The 17,741-nt window shown below is 34.1% G+C and overlaps 1 protein-coding gene across 1 annotated transcript; it reads right to left on the reverse strand.

The window, feature by feature from the left end:
* Positions 1–12,771: 12,771 nt before the first annotated feature.
* LOC150096449 (zinc finger MYM-type protein 1-like) lies at positions 12,772–13,209 on the reverse strand. The gene has a single exon (XM_090409071.1). It carries the CDS (start codon positions 13,207–13,209, stop codon positions 12,772–12,774), a length of 438 nt encoding a protein of 145 aa, XP_090265197.1.
* Positions 13,210–17,741: the final 4,532 nt, after the last annotated feature.

Consider the following 17,741-nt stretch of genomic DNA (forward strand, 5'->3'; position numbering starts at 1 on the left):
GGACCCATATGAATAACTTAAGCCTGCGTTCATTAGATTTTCTTGGCAAAATATATGTAAACATGGTTAGCCATTGCCTTCTATGTTCCAGTGTATGCCTGTCTGGCATTAGATAATCCTACTAGAGAAACTTGCACTTCTCCAGACAGCAAAGTCATCTCCAATCAAAGTTCATATCCACCACCACACTAAAGTCGTGTGCATCTGACATGATGAGGAATTATTTCTTAGCAGCAGCTGTATAAATTCTATTTCCTTTTCTCCCTTTGACCATTCCTTTTTCCAATCTGCATCCAATTATTATACAGGTATCTCTGGAGTCAGAAAACTGATCATGGGAGACAAACTCTGGCCTTCATACACACAATACCTAACATACATTTCCTTATCCTCATTCATAGTCAGGGCTATCAGAGCTACTTCTTGAAATCCATTTCACAAATTCACACCTCTCCAAGCAAACATCTAGTCTACACACGCTTGCTAATGACACTCTTAAACAAATTGTACAAAATGGAGAACTGGAGAGATTATCTCCAGTTCTCCATTCGACATATACTGAAATTTTTTTTCTGTCAATCAGCAATATCAAAATGTGAGAAATGATAATAGATCCAAGAGTACACAGAGGATCTGAAATATCATCAGATCATTACCTCTTAATTGAAAAAATAAAATGGGAACCCGATGGAAAACAACAAAAAAGCACAAGGAAAATAGAAATTTTGAATCCTTCAAAGTTAGACTTTCGGATGACAATAGTATTGATGATGTGCAATTTAAAACCTATGAATGGTTGATTTCTGGAATTTTCCATTTAATATTTCTAGGATCACGGTTGACTAGAGGTAACTGAAACTGCAGAAAGGGAATCTGCAGATAAGGGGGGGGGACTTTAAAAATCAGGCAAAGAGGGAAAGGGACATTGCAGTACTATTTGTTTGTTTTTCTTTAGATATAAAGCATCATGCAGATGTTTAATATGAAACAGTCCTATCTATTTCTTTTAGCCAAGAGGTAACTTTTTTTTTCAATAATTTAAGAACTTTTGTGTGATATTGATCTTTAATTTGGTAAGCAGAATTCTCATTTAGAAAGAGCATTTTTGTTGTATTCAGTATGATTTTGTATTCTGTACAAAACCATCAGTCAAGCTATATTTACATATGGTATCCAGACATGGAACATTACTCAACAAGCAGTTAATACCAACAGCTTTGGGACAACATGCCTTCAAACAATACTAGAAAATATACGGCAGGATAGCATTCCTAATACTGTCATTCTTGAAGAAAGCCAGCAAAGACATCTAATGGAAACAAAAAAGAGATCAGTTGAGGTAGTTAAGACACTAACTAGGACATCCACCTTTACCCACATTCAGTGCTCTCATTCCAAAAGGCCAGTATTACTGAAGCCGAGAATAATATTACTATTATTATTATATATGCAGGTATCACCAATGAGTCCATAGACTCTTTGCAAGAGGTCCATTTTAAAAACATTAATCAACAATTGTCAATGGCTGTCATATTTTGCATTGAAATTATTCACCAACAAAGCACACACACAACTGACTAGCAATCGCCAGCAAAGATTGGGCGATTGGTAGAGCCTCTGCTACTAATGGCTCAATTAAGTAAGTTTGAGTGCAGTTAGTAGTTGGAACAATCATTCTATGCTGTTAGCACAATCTCCCTTGATGAGTCTTTGGACTCCCTGAGGTGTCAAATAATAATAATAATAATATATTCCATTCACTCACCAAATAAACAGCTGCAAACAACACCTGCAAAAAAACTCAGGCAACCAAATCTGTGCACAATAATCCAGATAAGACCTTATCAAAACCTTATAAAGAGGAATAATGACCTTTTCATCCCTGCATTTCAGGATATTTCTCAATATCTAGGTAATCCTATGAACTATTTTAGCCACTTTTGCAATACACCCATTGAATTTCAAATCCCTATCCGGCAATATCCACAAGTCTCTGGCTTCATCAAGTTCTTCGAGTATGGTACCATCAGCATAATATAAAGCTGATAACCTTTTCATTCCAAATTGCATAACCTTACACTTTGCCACATTAAACTGGCATCCATTCTGCTTTGCCCATACTACCAGTCTATTTAAATCATCCTGGAAAATATCACATACACATAAAAATATCAGCTCTACTTAATTTTGCATAATCTGAAAACAACTATTTCCTCTCAGCGTATTTCCTATATCAATCAACAAATTAAATAGTAGTGGTCGAAGTAGAGAGTTCTGTGGCACACCACTAGTCAATGGCCTTCTACAGGAGTGCATGCCTGCATAAACTACCACCTGATATTATGTCATTGACCACTCTCTTATCCATACCCATTTGATGTAACATATGAATGAAACATACTATCAAATGCCTTTGATAATTCCATTGTCATACTGTTAGTATGATCATATAGCCCTCCTGTCACCTTATTACAAAAAACAAATGTGTTACTGAACATTTCCTCTCCTTCATAAAGCCATTCTCCCCCCCATACAAGAACATATTCCTAATTTTTTTGACCTACTTCTATACTTTGACAACCACTCCTGAAATACTAATTGGCCAATAATTAGCTATTTATCTTGAAGACACCTCTATGCAATGGAACTAATTTTACTTCTTTTCATCCCTGTGGAACTCTACATCAGCTGGGACTCTGATTAAAATTCTAATCAAAGGGAGTAACATTCCCTTAGCACATTCTTGTAATAAATGAGCAATAGCTGTACTGACATTTTTCTTTAAGATCCAATTAAATTAAATTAAACCCAATCATGATTGTTTTAAGATCCAAGGTAACTCGACTCCCTCTGTCCTTATTTCCATCTTAAATCCTGACATATGTATTATTGTAATATCACTGGATGATATACTATTGCAAAATGATTATTGAATAATTCAACTAGTTTGTCTACTTTTTTTAACACCTGATTAATGCTATAACTTGTCCATTTCATTCCCAGTTTATAACTTCTCTTAACACTTGCAGTTAGCTACTTCTTCCTTCAAACAGCCCTTTACCACCTGCACTGCACTGCACTACTAACATCTTTTCCTTGCAGTATATCCTCCCAGCTTTTAATTCTACATCAAACCCTTCTTTAATGAAAATTCCACATGCTTAGCCACTTCCCAGATTACAACTGAATGTATTACTGAACAGATTACTCTCATGAATTGCACAGGTAATCTGCTGCCTTAGGTAATTATCCCTGAGAAGCTGCATAAATTCCATTACCTTCTGCCCATATGACCTTTCCTCCTTCCAATCTATATCCCTATAATTAAAGTTATCCACCCTTTACTTACTGAATTTACTTGCCAATACATATCACCCACCTCATTCTTTGCATTTCCTGGTCTATAACAGGAGCAGCTATCCAAATACTTTCTCACATTAGCTTGTATTTCACACATTTATATCTCCAGATGGGTCATCCATCCGCTGTTACAGAAGACTGAATATTAGAATATGTCTGAGTAACACTAGTGTTTCTATATGAATGAGGAGGGAAACATTATATTGATGGCTGGTTAAGTTGTGAACTTGGGTCTTTTTTCTATTGTGAACAACACTGCCTCATTAATATTCCAAAACTTTTTTGTTGTTAGAAAATCTATGAATCTCAAGTTCACCTATGTGTGGAAAGGTCATGTGTTCACAGTACAGGTTATTCATTTTCATGGTATTGTTGACAATACAGAATGATAGAAAAATAATATTCATAAACTGCTGATATTTTGCTGGCATTATATCCAGTATCTTCAGAGCACAAAACAGTTTGTCACAGTACATGACATGAAATACCAATTTGAACTTTAGGACCAATTAGGACTCTAGTTCCTTGTGACATCTGTTACAATTTTTTAACTATTCCCAACGTCATACAAATTGTAATTTTATGAACTGTTTTCGTGCTCTGATATCAAACTAAATATCAGCAAAGAAGATGATAAATATTTCCTTATCATTTTGTGTTATATCTAATCAACCTGTATGGTTAGTTTAGGGTTAGCTAAACGAACAAAATTTCGAAAACTTCTATTAGGCAATCCTCTAAAAAAACATAGCTTCATAGAATTGTTTTCTCTGAAGAATTCTAAAAAATACAATTACTCTAAAACTCTAATAACCATAATCAAATTTTGGCTAACAACACGCTGGTGTAGTTAGGCCTAACAACGTTACATATTCACACAACTTTTTTACCTTTTAGCAGTCAGGAAAACTAATTGTGCCACATACAGAAATCGCTTAAGTTGGAAAAAGAGAGAGAAAATTATTTTATAATGAATCATTGCAAATTGCACACAAAACTACTACATAAAAAATTATCAACAAATGGCATAGCACAACCTCTACATGAAAAACTAATCAGTAGTGGAGGTTTCAGTGTACAGAGCCCTCTCGCGATCAAGACTTTGTGGAAATAGGTATTAATGAAAATAACAATAATCACAGCAAAAACAGCTGCATTAATTTATTCTTCTTATTTTTTTTTTGATTTTTTTATTATTATTATGTGACACCTCCACGGAGTTGAAAGAGTGGTCGAGGGAAAGTGTACCAACAGCATCGAATGATTGTATCCCTTCCAACTACTAACCATGCTCGAACTTCCTTAACTTTTTGCTAGCCTTTAGTAGCAGAGGCTTAACCAATCAAGAAACTTTTGCTGGCAATTAGAAAGACGCTTATTCAAAGATAAACTCTAACACAAGAACTGACAGCAGTAAAAAACTTCTATTTATCAAGGTTTAGTGAAGTTTCTTATTTGTTTCTGTTGTCTGAATATGTAACGTTGTTAGTTGAAGGTCAGGGTGTTATCTTAGAACATGTTTGTTTGTTTGGTACATATGGAATTGTTTTCTACGTTTATTGTCACTCCATAATTCTTTGTGTCCAAGTTAAAGCTAGTATAAAACCGAGTGAAATATTATCCAGTTATTAAATACATCGTTTGTTGTTAATTGTCCTGTTGTTTTATATCATACCGTTAAAACATTATAATTTCCACCAGACCTAAGCTTGTCCACAAGATTGAAATGTACTCATGACTACATTCATTTAGGATTTTTATTTATACCACTATTCTGACTTTGAAAGTTTAAATAACTTTCAAAGTAATTATTCCAGATAACCAGAATATATGATCCAGATTTCTGCTACCTTTGACATCTCTAAATCAGGCTTACGTTTTTAGTCATATTCTGTAACACACATAATATTTTGACATTTTCATGGTAGTAATATTTTATATTCTTCCCCAAACTCTTTCGTTTAGTCAATTTTATTTACACAGTGTGTAGTGGCACATTACCCAACAGGTGCACTAGGCACATGCCTAGGGCCTCGTCATCTTGAGGGATCTCATAAATTACATACGAAAAGAAAATATGCCTCTAAAAGTTTAGTGAATGTTTATAGTTATTATTTATTTATTATCTAATATAATTTTAGATAACTAATATTTATTTTCTATTTTATTTTTATTTCATATACGAAAAAAATTAGGAACATATTAAAATGAAAAGATGATTTGAATCGGGAGCAGAAAAAGAAAATGAAAAAGATAAAAAGCAAAATGTGCTCAAAAGCAAAAGAACTCCCTATCTTTATGTTAAACAGTATTTAAAAAATTCCTTTACATAAATGGCCTTATAAGAAAATTGCACCTAGGGCCTCAAAGGAACATAATCTGCTACTGACAGTGTTCCCATTCAGTAATGAGACAACAATTATTATACCAAAATAAAGAACTATATTTGGAATTGTCAATAACAGATTCAAATAATCTCCCTCCATCTCCATACAATGTTGTACAAATGTTCGAAGGATTGATGGAAGTTCTGAACGGGAACTTCCATTATTTTCTTGATCACAACATGTTGGTTGCCCTCAATGTCACTGAATAGCTCCCCTTTCAAGACATACTTCAAAGATGAGAAAGATGTGGAAAAGTCCATATGGGCCAAATGTGGTGAATAGGAGTATTTACACATTACACCAGCTTTTTAACCCAGATTTGAAGCCTTCACATTGCATTTTCTTCAAAATGTCCTTTGCTTTCAATGGTACAATATGTTCATTTTTCCTTTTCTGAAGAAGATCATGTAATGAAGATAATATTTCCATTACATCAATAAGGGAATTGTCTTCTTTCTCTAGCCTACTAATATGTGAATGGAACACACCAATTAGAGACTGCAAATGCCATAGATAGATTTCACTGAACGGATCTTCAAAAAAGTTCTTTATTACAGCTAATGGTCTATTGTGAGATAAATAGAATGATGTAAGAGCTGGATTCATTTGAATTAGTCTTTTAACAGCAGGGTACAAGGATAGCCATTGTGTTTTTCTGCGAATTAATAGTTGCTGGTATTCGTTATCGACAAACTCACAGAACCGCTTGAAAGACTCCACACAGACATTGTATTGAAAAGTAATTATATATTTTAACTATTCAAGTTTGTAGTACAATATCAAGCAGGTCTGTACCATGTTGAATGCAATTATTAAGGATGTGTGTAGAGCATCCCACTCCGACCAATGATTGGTTAACCATCTTCTTCAAGTTGGCAAATACATTATTGCCTTGACCTCTTGCAAGACTCTCAAACATGGTATTGCAATTATCATGCCCAAAAGCAACACATTTATTTTGAAGTCCAAATTGTTTAGTGTTTCACTGACATAAGATGAAATAGTTTCTGCAGTTTCATTTGGTTTGCTCTCAATTTACTACTTTAATCTGTAAACCTCCATTCCTGTAGTCAAAATATTGAATAAGGATAGGAAATACTTTCACATTACCATAGTTACTAGCATCTATTGAAACACCAGTAAAGGGAATATCTGCCATGGATTTGATTATAGTTTCTATCGAATGGGTAGCAAGAATAGAATTTACAACGGCTTGTGTTTTTGTGCAACCACTCGACACTTTGGCTGCTATTTTTGAATTGCTCAAAATTTGTTTCAACAATCCAGTAGCACAGTCCATGGAATTGTCCATGGACTGTGCTACTGGATTGTCCTGTGCTACTGAATTGTCCAATAACTGACCTTCGTTAATATAAAAAATTGTGCAGCTTCAATTTAATTTTTTGTTTCATAATTTCGTATGGATCGACCTATTTACAAGATCACATTTACTCGTTTTTGGTACAATTTATGACATGGTATGCATCCTTAATTGGTGTATGCCATGTAACGAAAGAATTCATTTGTGGTTAGACAATAATTTCTTAAATATTACAACTAGATCAATTATATACCCACCACAGTATTCAAAAAATACTAATAGAGTCAAACGTTTCAGATATACTTGGGCCATGAGGGGTTTCTTTCAATTATCAATATTATATTAAAAGTATTATTTGCGATTAGGACTTATTTTCTAATTGCAAGCGGACCTGTAACTAGGCCCCATGCGGCATGCAATGCGATTTTGTGGGTTTTCATTTTCACGAGCAAAAAAATAAAATCGCATTTTAAATCGAATACATATTAGATCTCTAAAGAGCCAAGAGGCTATATTTTTCAGCGGCGTAAATTAAGTTAAGGGGATAAAAACCCCTCATTATTTTCCAGCCGGATGCGAAACTCGGAGATCGAAACCTATCAAAATCTAAGAGTTTCATGCCGAAGGACAATCGGCGAAGCCAGGCGTAAGTCATCACCTGGGTAGTACAACACTAGGGTAACTCGTTGCAAAGGTGTAGCAAGCTCCGTCACTATCCTTAATATTTTCTCATAATGTAAAACGCAGATTATAGAAGATGTATTACTGTTTTACATTATGAGGAGAGGTCACTACCCAGACTGGTTTCGACTTTTATTGAGGTCTCATCAGTGAGTAGGTAGACCTGTAATACCAAGGTTTAAGTGAAACTGAACTCACATATACCCCTACTAACGAATTGCCAGAGCGGTGTACCTATATATTATTATTACTACGATAAAAAGCCAAGAGGCTATTTTTTTCGGCCATGTAAATTAAGTTAAGCGGATATAAATCCCTCCTTATTTTCCAGCCGGATGCAAAACTCGGAGATCGAAAACTAACTAAAAATCTAACCGAAGTGAATGCCGAATTTCATGCTGAAGAAGACTAATTCTTTGGCATGAAACTCTTAGATTTCGATAGTTTTCGATCTCCGAGTTTCGCATCCGGCTGGAAAATAATGAGGGATTTTTATCCCCCTTACCTTAAGTGTATTAGATCTCTTATTTCTATCACTAATCGATAATCTCTATGTTGGTAATTTTATTTGGTGTTTTTACATCTCTATACCCATGTGTTTTTCATATATTAGATGTGTCAAAGAAGCATACTTACACTGTTTTGTTCCAACGCGGCATGCTCCGAGCACTCATGGGAAACGTGAGCGCACAATTAGTGTGCAATTAGTAATTGTTCCTTTGTTCAGCTTTTGGGGTTGTGTTGCTGCTGCACACCAAATTACTAGATTCGCATTGTGAGTGGCCCTCAGATAATTTTTGTAATGAGGCCCTGAGATTATTTAGGGTTGGACAGCCCTGTTGTAAAGTATTGCCTGTTTAAACAGCAGTTAGTAAACTGGAAGGAAAGGAATACATGATCAGTGTAGTCCTTTCATCAGGATAAGAAATTTGATGATATCTTATCACATATCTATTAGCTAGACCTCATTACAATAATAAATCTGAAACTACCCTTTTAATGTTAAGAGAATTTAACATTTTGTCTCCTCTTAACCTAAAAACCAATGTAGCATTTAATCAAATTCAGTGAAACACGTTTTATGACAATATAAAAAAGATTAATGATCTGAAAAGAGTTTTTAAATATCCACTCTCAAGAAATGAAATCAAATTCTTTCTTGTTACCTGTTTTATTTTGCTAACTGTGGCACTCTTATGGTAATTGGGCATTAGACTGAGGTTTAAAATCCAATTATTTTACTTAGAGCATTATTAGGAAAATATAACGGTTAAGATATGGAGTTTGCTATTGAAAAAATGGTATAATAAGGGAGAATATTTTAGATTCAGAAAGGAAACTTCATACTATGATTTCATTATATTCTTTATGGGAATTACACAAACACACACACAAACAGGTCGTAAATATATCGCAAATTCAGAAACGCGGAGTGTTAAAATAAGCTGAAGACATTCCTTATCTAAGGCAAACATAAACATTTTCATTCCCCTTTCAAGCATTCGTGAAGGGCGGTGCCATGGATACTACGTGTACACTTGGAAAAATAGAGGTTTATTTGGAATTGAAACAGTAGAATGGAAATAGGCTGTCACTGTAATATGTATTCCTTCACATGCTGTTATTGTTCCCCTCATGAGGAAACTGAGTATTATTTCTTTAAATGCAATTCCTCTCTCTCTCTTCCTCTCTCTCCTTTTCACTTTATTCACTTTCCACAATATTTCTTTTAACCTAACTTTCTTTTTTAACCTAAACTTAACTGTTTACTTACTTGGGATTAGGAGTAAAATAACCAAGTTTATAAAATTACTTGATAACCCTAATATACATTATTCCCAAGATAAAAAACTTTTTAACATCTATATCTCCTCCACAGATTATTCAAAATAAAAACATCTTTTAGCAACTTGCATAGGTAAAGTTGATAAGGCTATGTATTACTAAAACTTTGGTATTTAGGGTCTAGCTACTGACTGAGGAGACCTCAAAAAAGGTTGAAACCGGTCTGGGTAGTGACCCCACCTATAATGTGTTGCAGTATACACCTCTTAGTGAGATGTGCTTTATATTATGGAAAATACTAAGAATAGTGATCAGAGCTTTACTCAACTTTCCAATGTGTTGCACCACCCTCGTGTTGCACCACCTTTAGACTTGGACTACATTTCAGGTGCAAACTTAACTGTTTATTTACTTCGGATTAGGAGTAATAACCAAGTTTATAAAATTACTTCATAATCCTAATATATATATATATATATATATATATATATATATATATATATATATATATATATATATATATATATATATATATATATATATATATATAATATTCATCAAAGCTTGATTTGCTTCCTCAGTCTTCTTAAGAAAAGGTTATATTCCACTAATTCGAGCCCTACCCAAGGGCCTATGAGTTGTGGAAATACTTTTTGAAAATGAAAGCTGTGCCATACAAAGAGGTCTTTTGCAGATGCCCAATTTTTAATCCATCTAAGTCGAGTGCTTCTAGATGTTTTTTCAATGTTTTAGGGATGGTGCTTAAAGCACCTATTATTATGGGAACAAGTTTCGTTTTCTTTTGCCAGATTCATTCAACTTCGATTTGCAAATGCGATATTTTGTAATTTTTTGATTTTCTTTGTCGTCAATCCGACTATCTCCTGGTATTGATATTTCGATAAACTTAACACCCTTGTTTTCACTTTTTCAACCACTGTGATATCGAGTGTATTACATTCCAAGCTTTTGTTAGTCTGGATTTTGAAATCCCAGAGTAGTTTAGCTTTTCCATTCTCAACCACTTTCTGTGGTTGAGAATGGAAAATGGTGAACTTTATGCTTCCAATAGTCTTTAGATACTTCAAACCCATGCTTTGTACATAAATGCCAGTGGATTATCTTAGCTACGTTATCATGCCTTTTACGGTACTTAATTTGTGCGATTTTGCTGCATCCACTTATAATGTGGTCTACCGTTTCTTCCTTTTCTTTGCACAATCTACATTTACTGTCTTCTTGAATTTTTTGTATTTTTGCCTTCATATCGTTGGTTTTAATAGTCTGTTCTTGTGCTGCAAAAATTTCCGATTCCGTTTCTTTCATTAGTGCTCCATTTCTCAACCATTGCCAGTTCAAGTTGCTGTCAGTGCTCTCCTCTATGCTGTGAAGGTAATTTCCATGCAATGTCTTATTTTTCCATCTTGCAGTTCTCACTTTCACTTGGTTGGTTTTGTATTCCAATTTTGTCTCCATGGGTTTAAATAAACCCTCTTTCTTTACCTCAATTAGAAACTTTTCCATAGTTTTCTGCAGATAATCATTTAAATTTCGTTTTTCTTCTTCAATAATTTGCTTCACTTGTTTTTTTGTGTGATAGATATAGCCTATCAATGTCACTGAGAGGATTGAGGACATGGTGCATTGTCATTAATTTTCGACTTTGTCGGTCTATATCTTCCATCTCTATCTGGGTCCATTCAACAATGCCTGCTGATTATCCCAGAATAGGTATGGCCCAGGTATTAATTGCTTTTATCAAATTTTTAGCACTAAATATCGACTTAAGGAGTTTTCTTAATCGTCTTATGTATTCTGCTCTAGTTCTTTCTTTGATCTTATTGTGCAGAATTTGTGATGCTTCTAAAATCCCCAAATAGTTGTAGATGTCTTCGAATTTTATTGCCTTGATGATTTTGCTATTGAGCAACTCGATTTCGTTCATATCTTCAAACTTCCCTCTTGTTATTCCAGCAATTGCACATTTGTCTAAGCCAATATCCATTGATATATCTTGATTGAATATGTGCACAGCGTTAAGCAACGATCCGAGTTCATTCTCTGATTTTGCATACAACTTCATATCATCCATGTATAAAGGGTGAGATATCTTGCACTATTTTGTGCAGTTTAATAACCATGAGCAGTTTTATTTAAAATTCTAGTTAAGGGGATGAATGACATACAAACAATAGAGGAGATAATGAGTATCCTTGAAAGATTCCCCTTTTTCTGTTTACCTCTCCAATTTATTCCCTATTTATAACCAACGTTGTTTTCCATTTTTTCATGCTGGATGGAAAAAATTTTGCCTGTTTTCGCTAATACCGAATAGTTCTGTACAGTTTAAAATCCAACTATGAGGCAATGAATCAAACGCTTTTTTGTAATCTACCCAAGCCATATGAAGGTTGGTTTTTCTACGTTTGCGATTTTTAAGAATCATTTTATCAATCAGCAATTGGTCTTTTGTGCCTCTTCAATTTTTACTGTTACCTTTTTGTTCAATTGGGAGAAGAGAATTTGCTTTAAGATAGCTGTGTATTTTAACAGCTAGTATGTCAGTGAGTAGCTTAAAAGTTGTTGGCAAGCAGGTTATTGGTCGGACGTTTTCTGGGTTTTGACCTTTTTCTTTTTCCTTTATGATCAAAACTGTTTTCCCTGCTGTGATTAATATAAATATAAATAGCTGATTGATATCCTGCATGTAAATGTTGAGTACAGTTGGGGAGGGAACAGCTCCCTGTGACAATTAATAACGTCATTAATTTCCAAAAGGACGGGTTCCCATAAATTGAGATAACATAGAAAAGAAAAAGATTGCATTGAATTGAGTAATATTCCAGCATCTGATCTTGTTTTATTATTTTCTTCTTCAGATGTCAATTTTTCTAAAGCACTTAAAATGTAAAAAAAATTGGTTTTTTACTATAGTTACCGCTTCTGCTCTAGCGCTCCAGGGAGTTTCTACACTGCGTTTAACACCTTGGCCAGTGTTGACAAGTAAAACATCCCATCGATGAGTGAGGAAGAAAACAACGAAAACAACTGTTCGATAGTTCCAAAATATGTTATGGAATAGATAGCAGTAGAAGCTGCGTGTAAACATGTCAGGTTTAAAGAATGATTTGTACATGCTACAAATTCTGCATTTGGATTTATTTCCTTAATGCGAGTTTGAACACCGCTGTGCTTTTCTGCCATGATGGCAGCATTATCATAAGCCTCTGCAATTTTTTAATCTAAACCGTTATCTAAGCCTCTGCAATTTTTTATATCTAAACCGTCATTTTCTAATTTTGTTAAAATCATATTTGTGATTTCCTCAGCAGTTTTTCCTTTAGTTTCTACAAAGTCAATAAACGATTCTACAACTTTAACTTCGCTACCATCAATAACTACATATCTAATAATTTGACTGGTTTGATCTTTGTGAGAAATATCTGGAGTGCTGTCAAATATCATACAAAAGTATTTAGCTTTCTTTATTTGATCCATAATTGTTTTTCTCAGTGCACCTCCCAATAGCTCTATGAATTCATTCTGAATCTTCCGCGACAAATAAGAGATACTATATTTATTACCCATCTTAATTTTTATTACATGTTCACGTAATACTGGGTCGTAGTTAGCCAACAAGTCAACAAGCTCTAGAAAATTTCCTCTATTTTCCATTGAATTGATGTTTTCCTGATGAACACTTTCACGATGACTTCGAACGCAAAATCTTGTTTTGCTAAGAATCTAATTATATCAAGTATTCTTGTAAGAATTTCCTTCCGTTTTTTAATTTCCTTATCAATCATCTGTTGTTGTAGTTTATCAAAAGTTGCGCCATGTCCAAGTCTTATTCCTAATTTCTAATTCTAATAGGGAAAATGATCGAATGTGCAGTGGGCTCAACTCGTGTGGACTAATTTTGGGATGAAGTTTCCACTATTTGTTAAAATCATTTTCCATTTTAAAACTTGATTGACAAAGATCATCAAACAGTTTGCAGCTAAAACAATAAATACTTTTCTTCGATGGTGAATACAACATCCACGATCTTAACAGCTTATCACCATTAGGCAAAATTTGAAAAAACCAGTCGCGATTAAGCTTTCTTGTTTCACATTTGGCTTTAATTGTATTACCAGGACGTTTTACTCCTTCACTAAAATCGGCGTTTACATTTTGAATTGCAAACGGCCCTTGACGTACCAGGAATACTCTTTTATTGTCGACAATCTTGTTAGGCCATAATCCAACATCTTTCATAGAAATAGACGGAATAATTTGCGCAGCAGACTCTTCCTCAGAACTTGATGAACTTTCTACTTCTCCGCCAGTATGTGAGCCACCTCTTTCCTCTTCAACAACATTAGAATAAGTATTTTCGCCTTCGAGGGCGGCTTCTTTGCCAGTACTTGAGGCAACAATATTAAAAGAACTAGAAGTTGATTTACGGGAGATGTATTTGAGTAGTGCTCGTATTTTTATTCTGTATTTCCTCCCTTGCCTTCTTTTTCTTTGTAAATGATGCTGCGTTTTCTTTTATTCGTTTCATCCTATGGATATATTAAAAAAATAAATTATAGAAATAAAACGTCTATTTCGTATTTTCGTATTTTTTAATAAATAATAAATTTCGTGAAATTTCAATAAAACACAAATAATTTGTGCTACTTTAATGCAATAGTAAACAAAATATATTTAATTTGTAATAATTTACCTTAGAACAATTTTCTGAAAACTGAAACAGTAATATTAATTACTACTTGCAAGTTACACAATATTTGAACCACCATACAGTAAAGAGTGCGTAAAGGTCGACCGCTTAACTTATGAAAATATAGCGGATATCACAGACCTTCAAAATTATTCATACGCGGCTGCCAGTGTTTCATCTGGTATCGTTGCCTGCATACATTTCAAGCACCAACCTAGAACAAAATACTGTTTACGCAGCGAGAGTTTGCCTCTGAGGGACAAAGTGGAGGCAGAGATGTAGCCTCGTGAGTGTGACTTAGCCGCATCATCTCTATGGTAACGGTAAAACTAAGCATTCAATAAACATCGAGCACGGAGTAGTACATTGAACTACTACTCGACGTCGGCACCATTGATGTCTGTATCCGAGCAAAATTTTTAGAGATAATATTTTCTACCCTACATTGACTTGACTACGAGGAAAAATATTCGAAATCATATAGTAATTCATAATTCGCGGAAATCGAATAGTAAACTTATGAAGTGAACAAATTGTTTCTTACAACTATAACTAAATATAAAAAATGCCGCCCACAAATATGTGCCCCCCGGGGCGAATCGCACCCACCGCCCTCCCTACATACGCCACTGCCTAGTATATATATATATATAAAGTAACTTGCATTAGCAAAGAATGGTATTGCTAGCATGAAATAAATAACATGAACTCTTTGCTGCATAAACAGAAAATCATTGAACGATGAGAATTTTTTTCATGATTCACATCATTTCGCATACTCGTAAAAGAGAAGAGGATTCATTCACTTATTATTACTCTTCACTATTCGTATGATAATAAATAGAAAGAGGCTTTTTATGTAACAGATTGCTACTGCTTACCATCATATCAGTTGTGCAAAGGAATTTAAATGATACCTAAGTTTACGGGTATTTTGTTATACTTTCCAAACTTAATTTATGTTTATATACAAAAAGTTAGCATTATTTATATTTAATCAAGATGTTTAAATTAACTTTTAACCTTCCAAACGGCCAGGACGTCTATAGACGTCCAGATAAATCTGGATATGATTCAGCCCACCTGTTTAAAGAACCAGGATAAGAAGTGCAATTTGACCGTCCTGTCCATTAGAAGGTGTGATAAACCCTCATACTGAAGAGAATAAATAATCGGATTATCTCATGTTCGTAGCTATCTCTCAGTTGCCTATAACAAAAACGCACATCCTTGTTCTATGCTGGGTAACTGGATTTTAGTTATATACGATAGACTAAAAACAGAGAAATTATTTATATTTTTGTTTTCCCTTTTTATTGTACAATCCAATTCTAATTTCTGGACAAAATAAAGGTCTTGCATAATTTCTTCACTTAAATATTGCATGCCAGTAACTTTCATGAGCAGGAGAAAGTCTATAAACCAAGATAGTGCTACTGCGTACGGTACAACCGACGTGCCTACTCAAAGACCACATAGAGTAGGTGAGAAATCAGCAAAGTGGTCAGCCAAGGATGTGAAACATGTAGCCACCCTCTACATAAGATCACTATACCGACCTGGAAAATTGTAATTAGTCTAGAAAAATTTAAAAAGACTGAAATGAAGTATTTTAGGTTTATCAGAGACACATTGGTGCAGAGATGGATTCATGGATTTACCAGAAGGAAGACTATACTTCTCAGGAAGAAAAGATAACATGCACAGAGAAGGAGTTGTGTTATTAATTGAGAAGAAACTTACACACTTAGTAATTGAAATAAACCCAGTGTCTCCTAGAATAATGACAGCCAAACTTCAAGCAAAAGAAAAAGGTCAAACAAGTAAAATAATCCAAATATATGCACCAGACAGTAACCATTCAGAGGAAGAAATAGAAAATTTCTATGAAGAACTACAACAGCAAATAGATATTCCCAAAAATAGAGAACTCATGATAGTGATGGGAGATTTTAATGCTAAAATAGGACAGTTCACAGCAGACAAAAAAAGATGTGATGGGGAAATTTGGATACGGAGAGCTTAACGACAGAGTAGAACAATTACTCCACTTCTGTAAAGCAAACGATCTAATGATTACAAACACATTGTTCTATCAACGCCCTAATAATAAATATACATGGACATCCACAGATGGTAATATAAAGAACTGCATAGACTATATCATCATAAACAAACAATGGAAAAGATCAGTAAATAATGTACGAACATTAAGAAGTTTTGATTTTGACACTGACCACGAAATATTAACTGCCAAAGTGAAGATGAAATTCAACAGGAAAAATAATATCAGAAGAGAAGAAAACATCAACCTATCAAAACTAAAAGATAGCTCAAGCAGAAATCGATTTTTAGAACAAATGTGCTTGAAATTAAAACCCTCCACCTTCCAGAACAGCAGAAAATACTGGGAAGAAGGAAAAGAAACAGTGTTATCAATTGCAAAAGATACTCTAGGTTCCAAACCCAAAATAAACAAACAGTAGATAACCCAAGAAATCATAGCTACCATAGAAGAGAAAAGAGAGGCCAAGATACATGTGAACCAACAAAACAATGAAGAGAATAGAGAAAAATACAGAGCCCTAAAAAATAAAGTTGATAACCTATGCAAAAAAGCCAAAGAAAAATGGTTCGAAGAAAAAGCTAAGAAATTCCAAGAAGCATACCAACAGAACAAAACAACCTAAAAGTCTTTCATGATACTGTAAGAGAAATTACAAAGGAATTCTCAGCAAAAGCAGTAATAATCATAAACAACAAGATGACTGAAACCTGGAATATTGAATATATAAGAAAAATCTGGTCAAACCATTTTAAGACTATCTGCCACCAAAGAAACAAAACTACAATGCTAAAAATAGAAGAAAATAATGATCACCCAAACATTTTACAAGAAGAAGTTAGATATGCAATAAAACAGATGAAAAACAATAAAGCAGCAGGCATTGATACTATTCCTGCTGAACTGTGGTCATATGGAGGCAGCATATCAATAGAATATTTAACAACCCTATTCAGTAAAATACTACAAACAGGAGAGATCCAGATGACTGGAGAACTGGAAAGATCCTCCCAATATACAAGAAAGGAGACAAAAGAGACTGCAGAAATTACAGACCAATCAATTTACTCCCTCACACCTATAAAATATTCATAAGAATTATACAAAATAGATTAAAAACACCTACGAAGAAATGATAGGCATAGAACAAGCTGGTTTCTGAGGAAACTATTCAACAGTAGACCAAATTTTCACATTGCACCAACTAGCAGAGCTCAGCTGGGAAGACCGTAAAGAACCATATTGTTGTTTTGTGGACTTTAAACAAGCTTTTGATAACATCAACAGAGAATTCCTTAAAATTCTATTAGAAAAAGCAATAGACAAATATTACTCTAAGACAAAAGCAATAATTAAAAATTACACACTCACAACAGAACCCGTAGAGATCCAAAAAGGAATAATGCAAGGATGCCCATTATCCCCATGCCT

This window comes from Typopeltis vanoorti, chromosome 19 (genome assembly GCF_054136105.1).
Source record: "Typopeltis vanoorti isolate ZY-2024b chromosome 19, IOZ_Tvanoo_1.0, whole genome shotgun sequence".
Taxonomy (NCBI): Eukaryota; Metazoa; Arthropoda; class Arachnida; order Uropygi; family Thelyphonidae; genus Typopeltis; species Typopeltis vanoorti.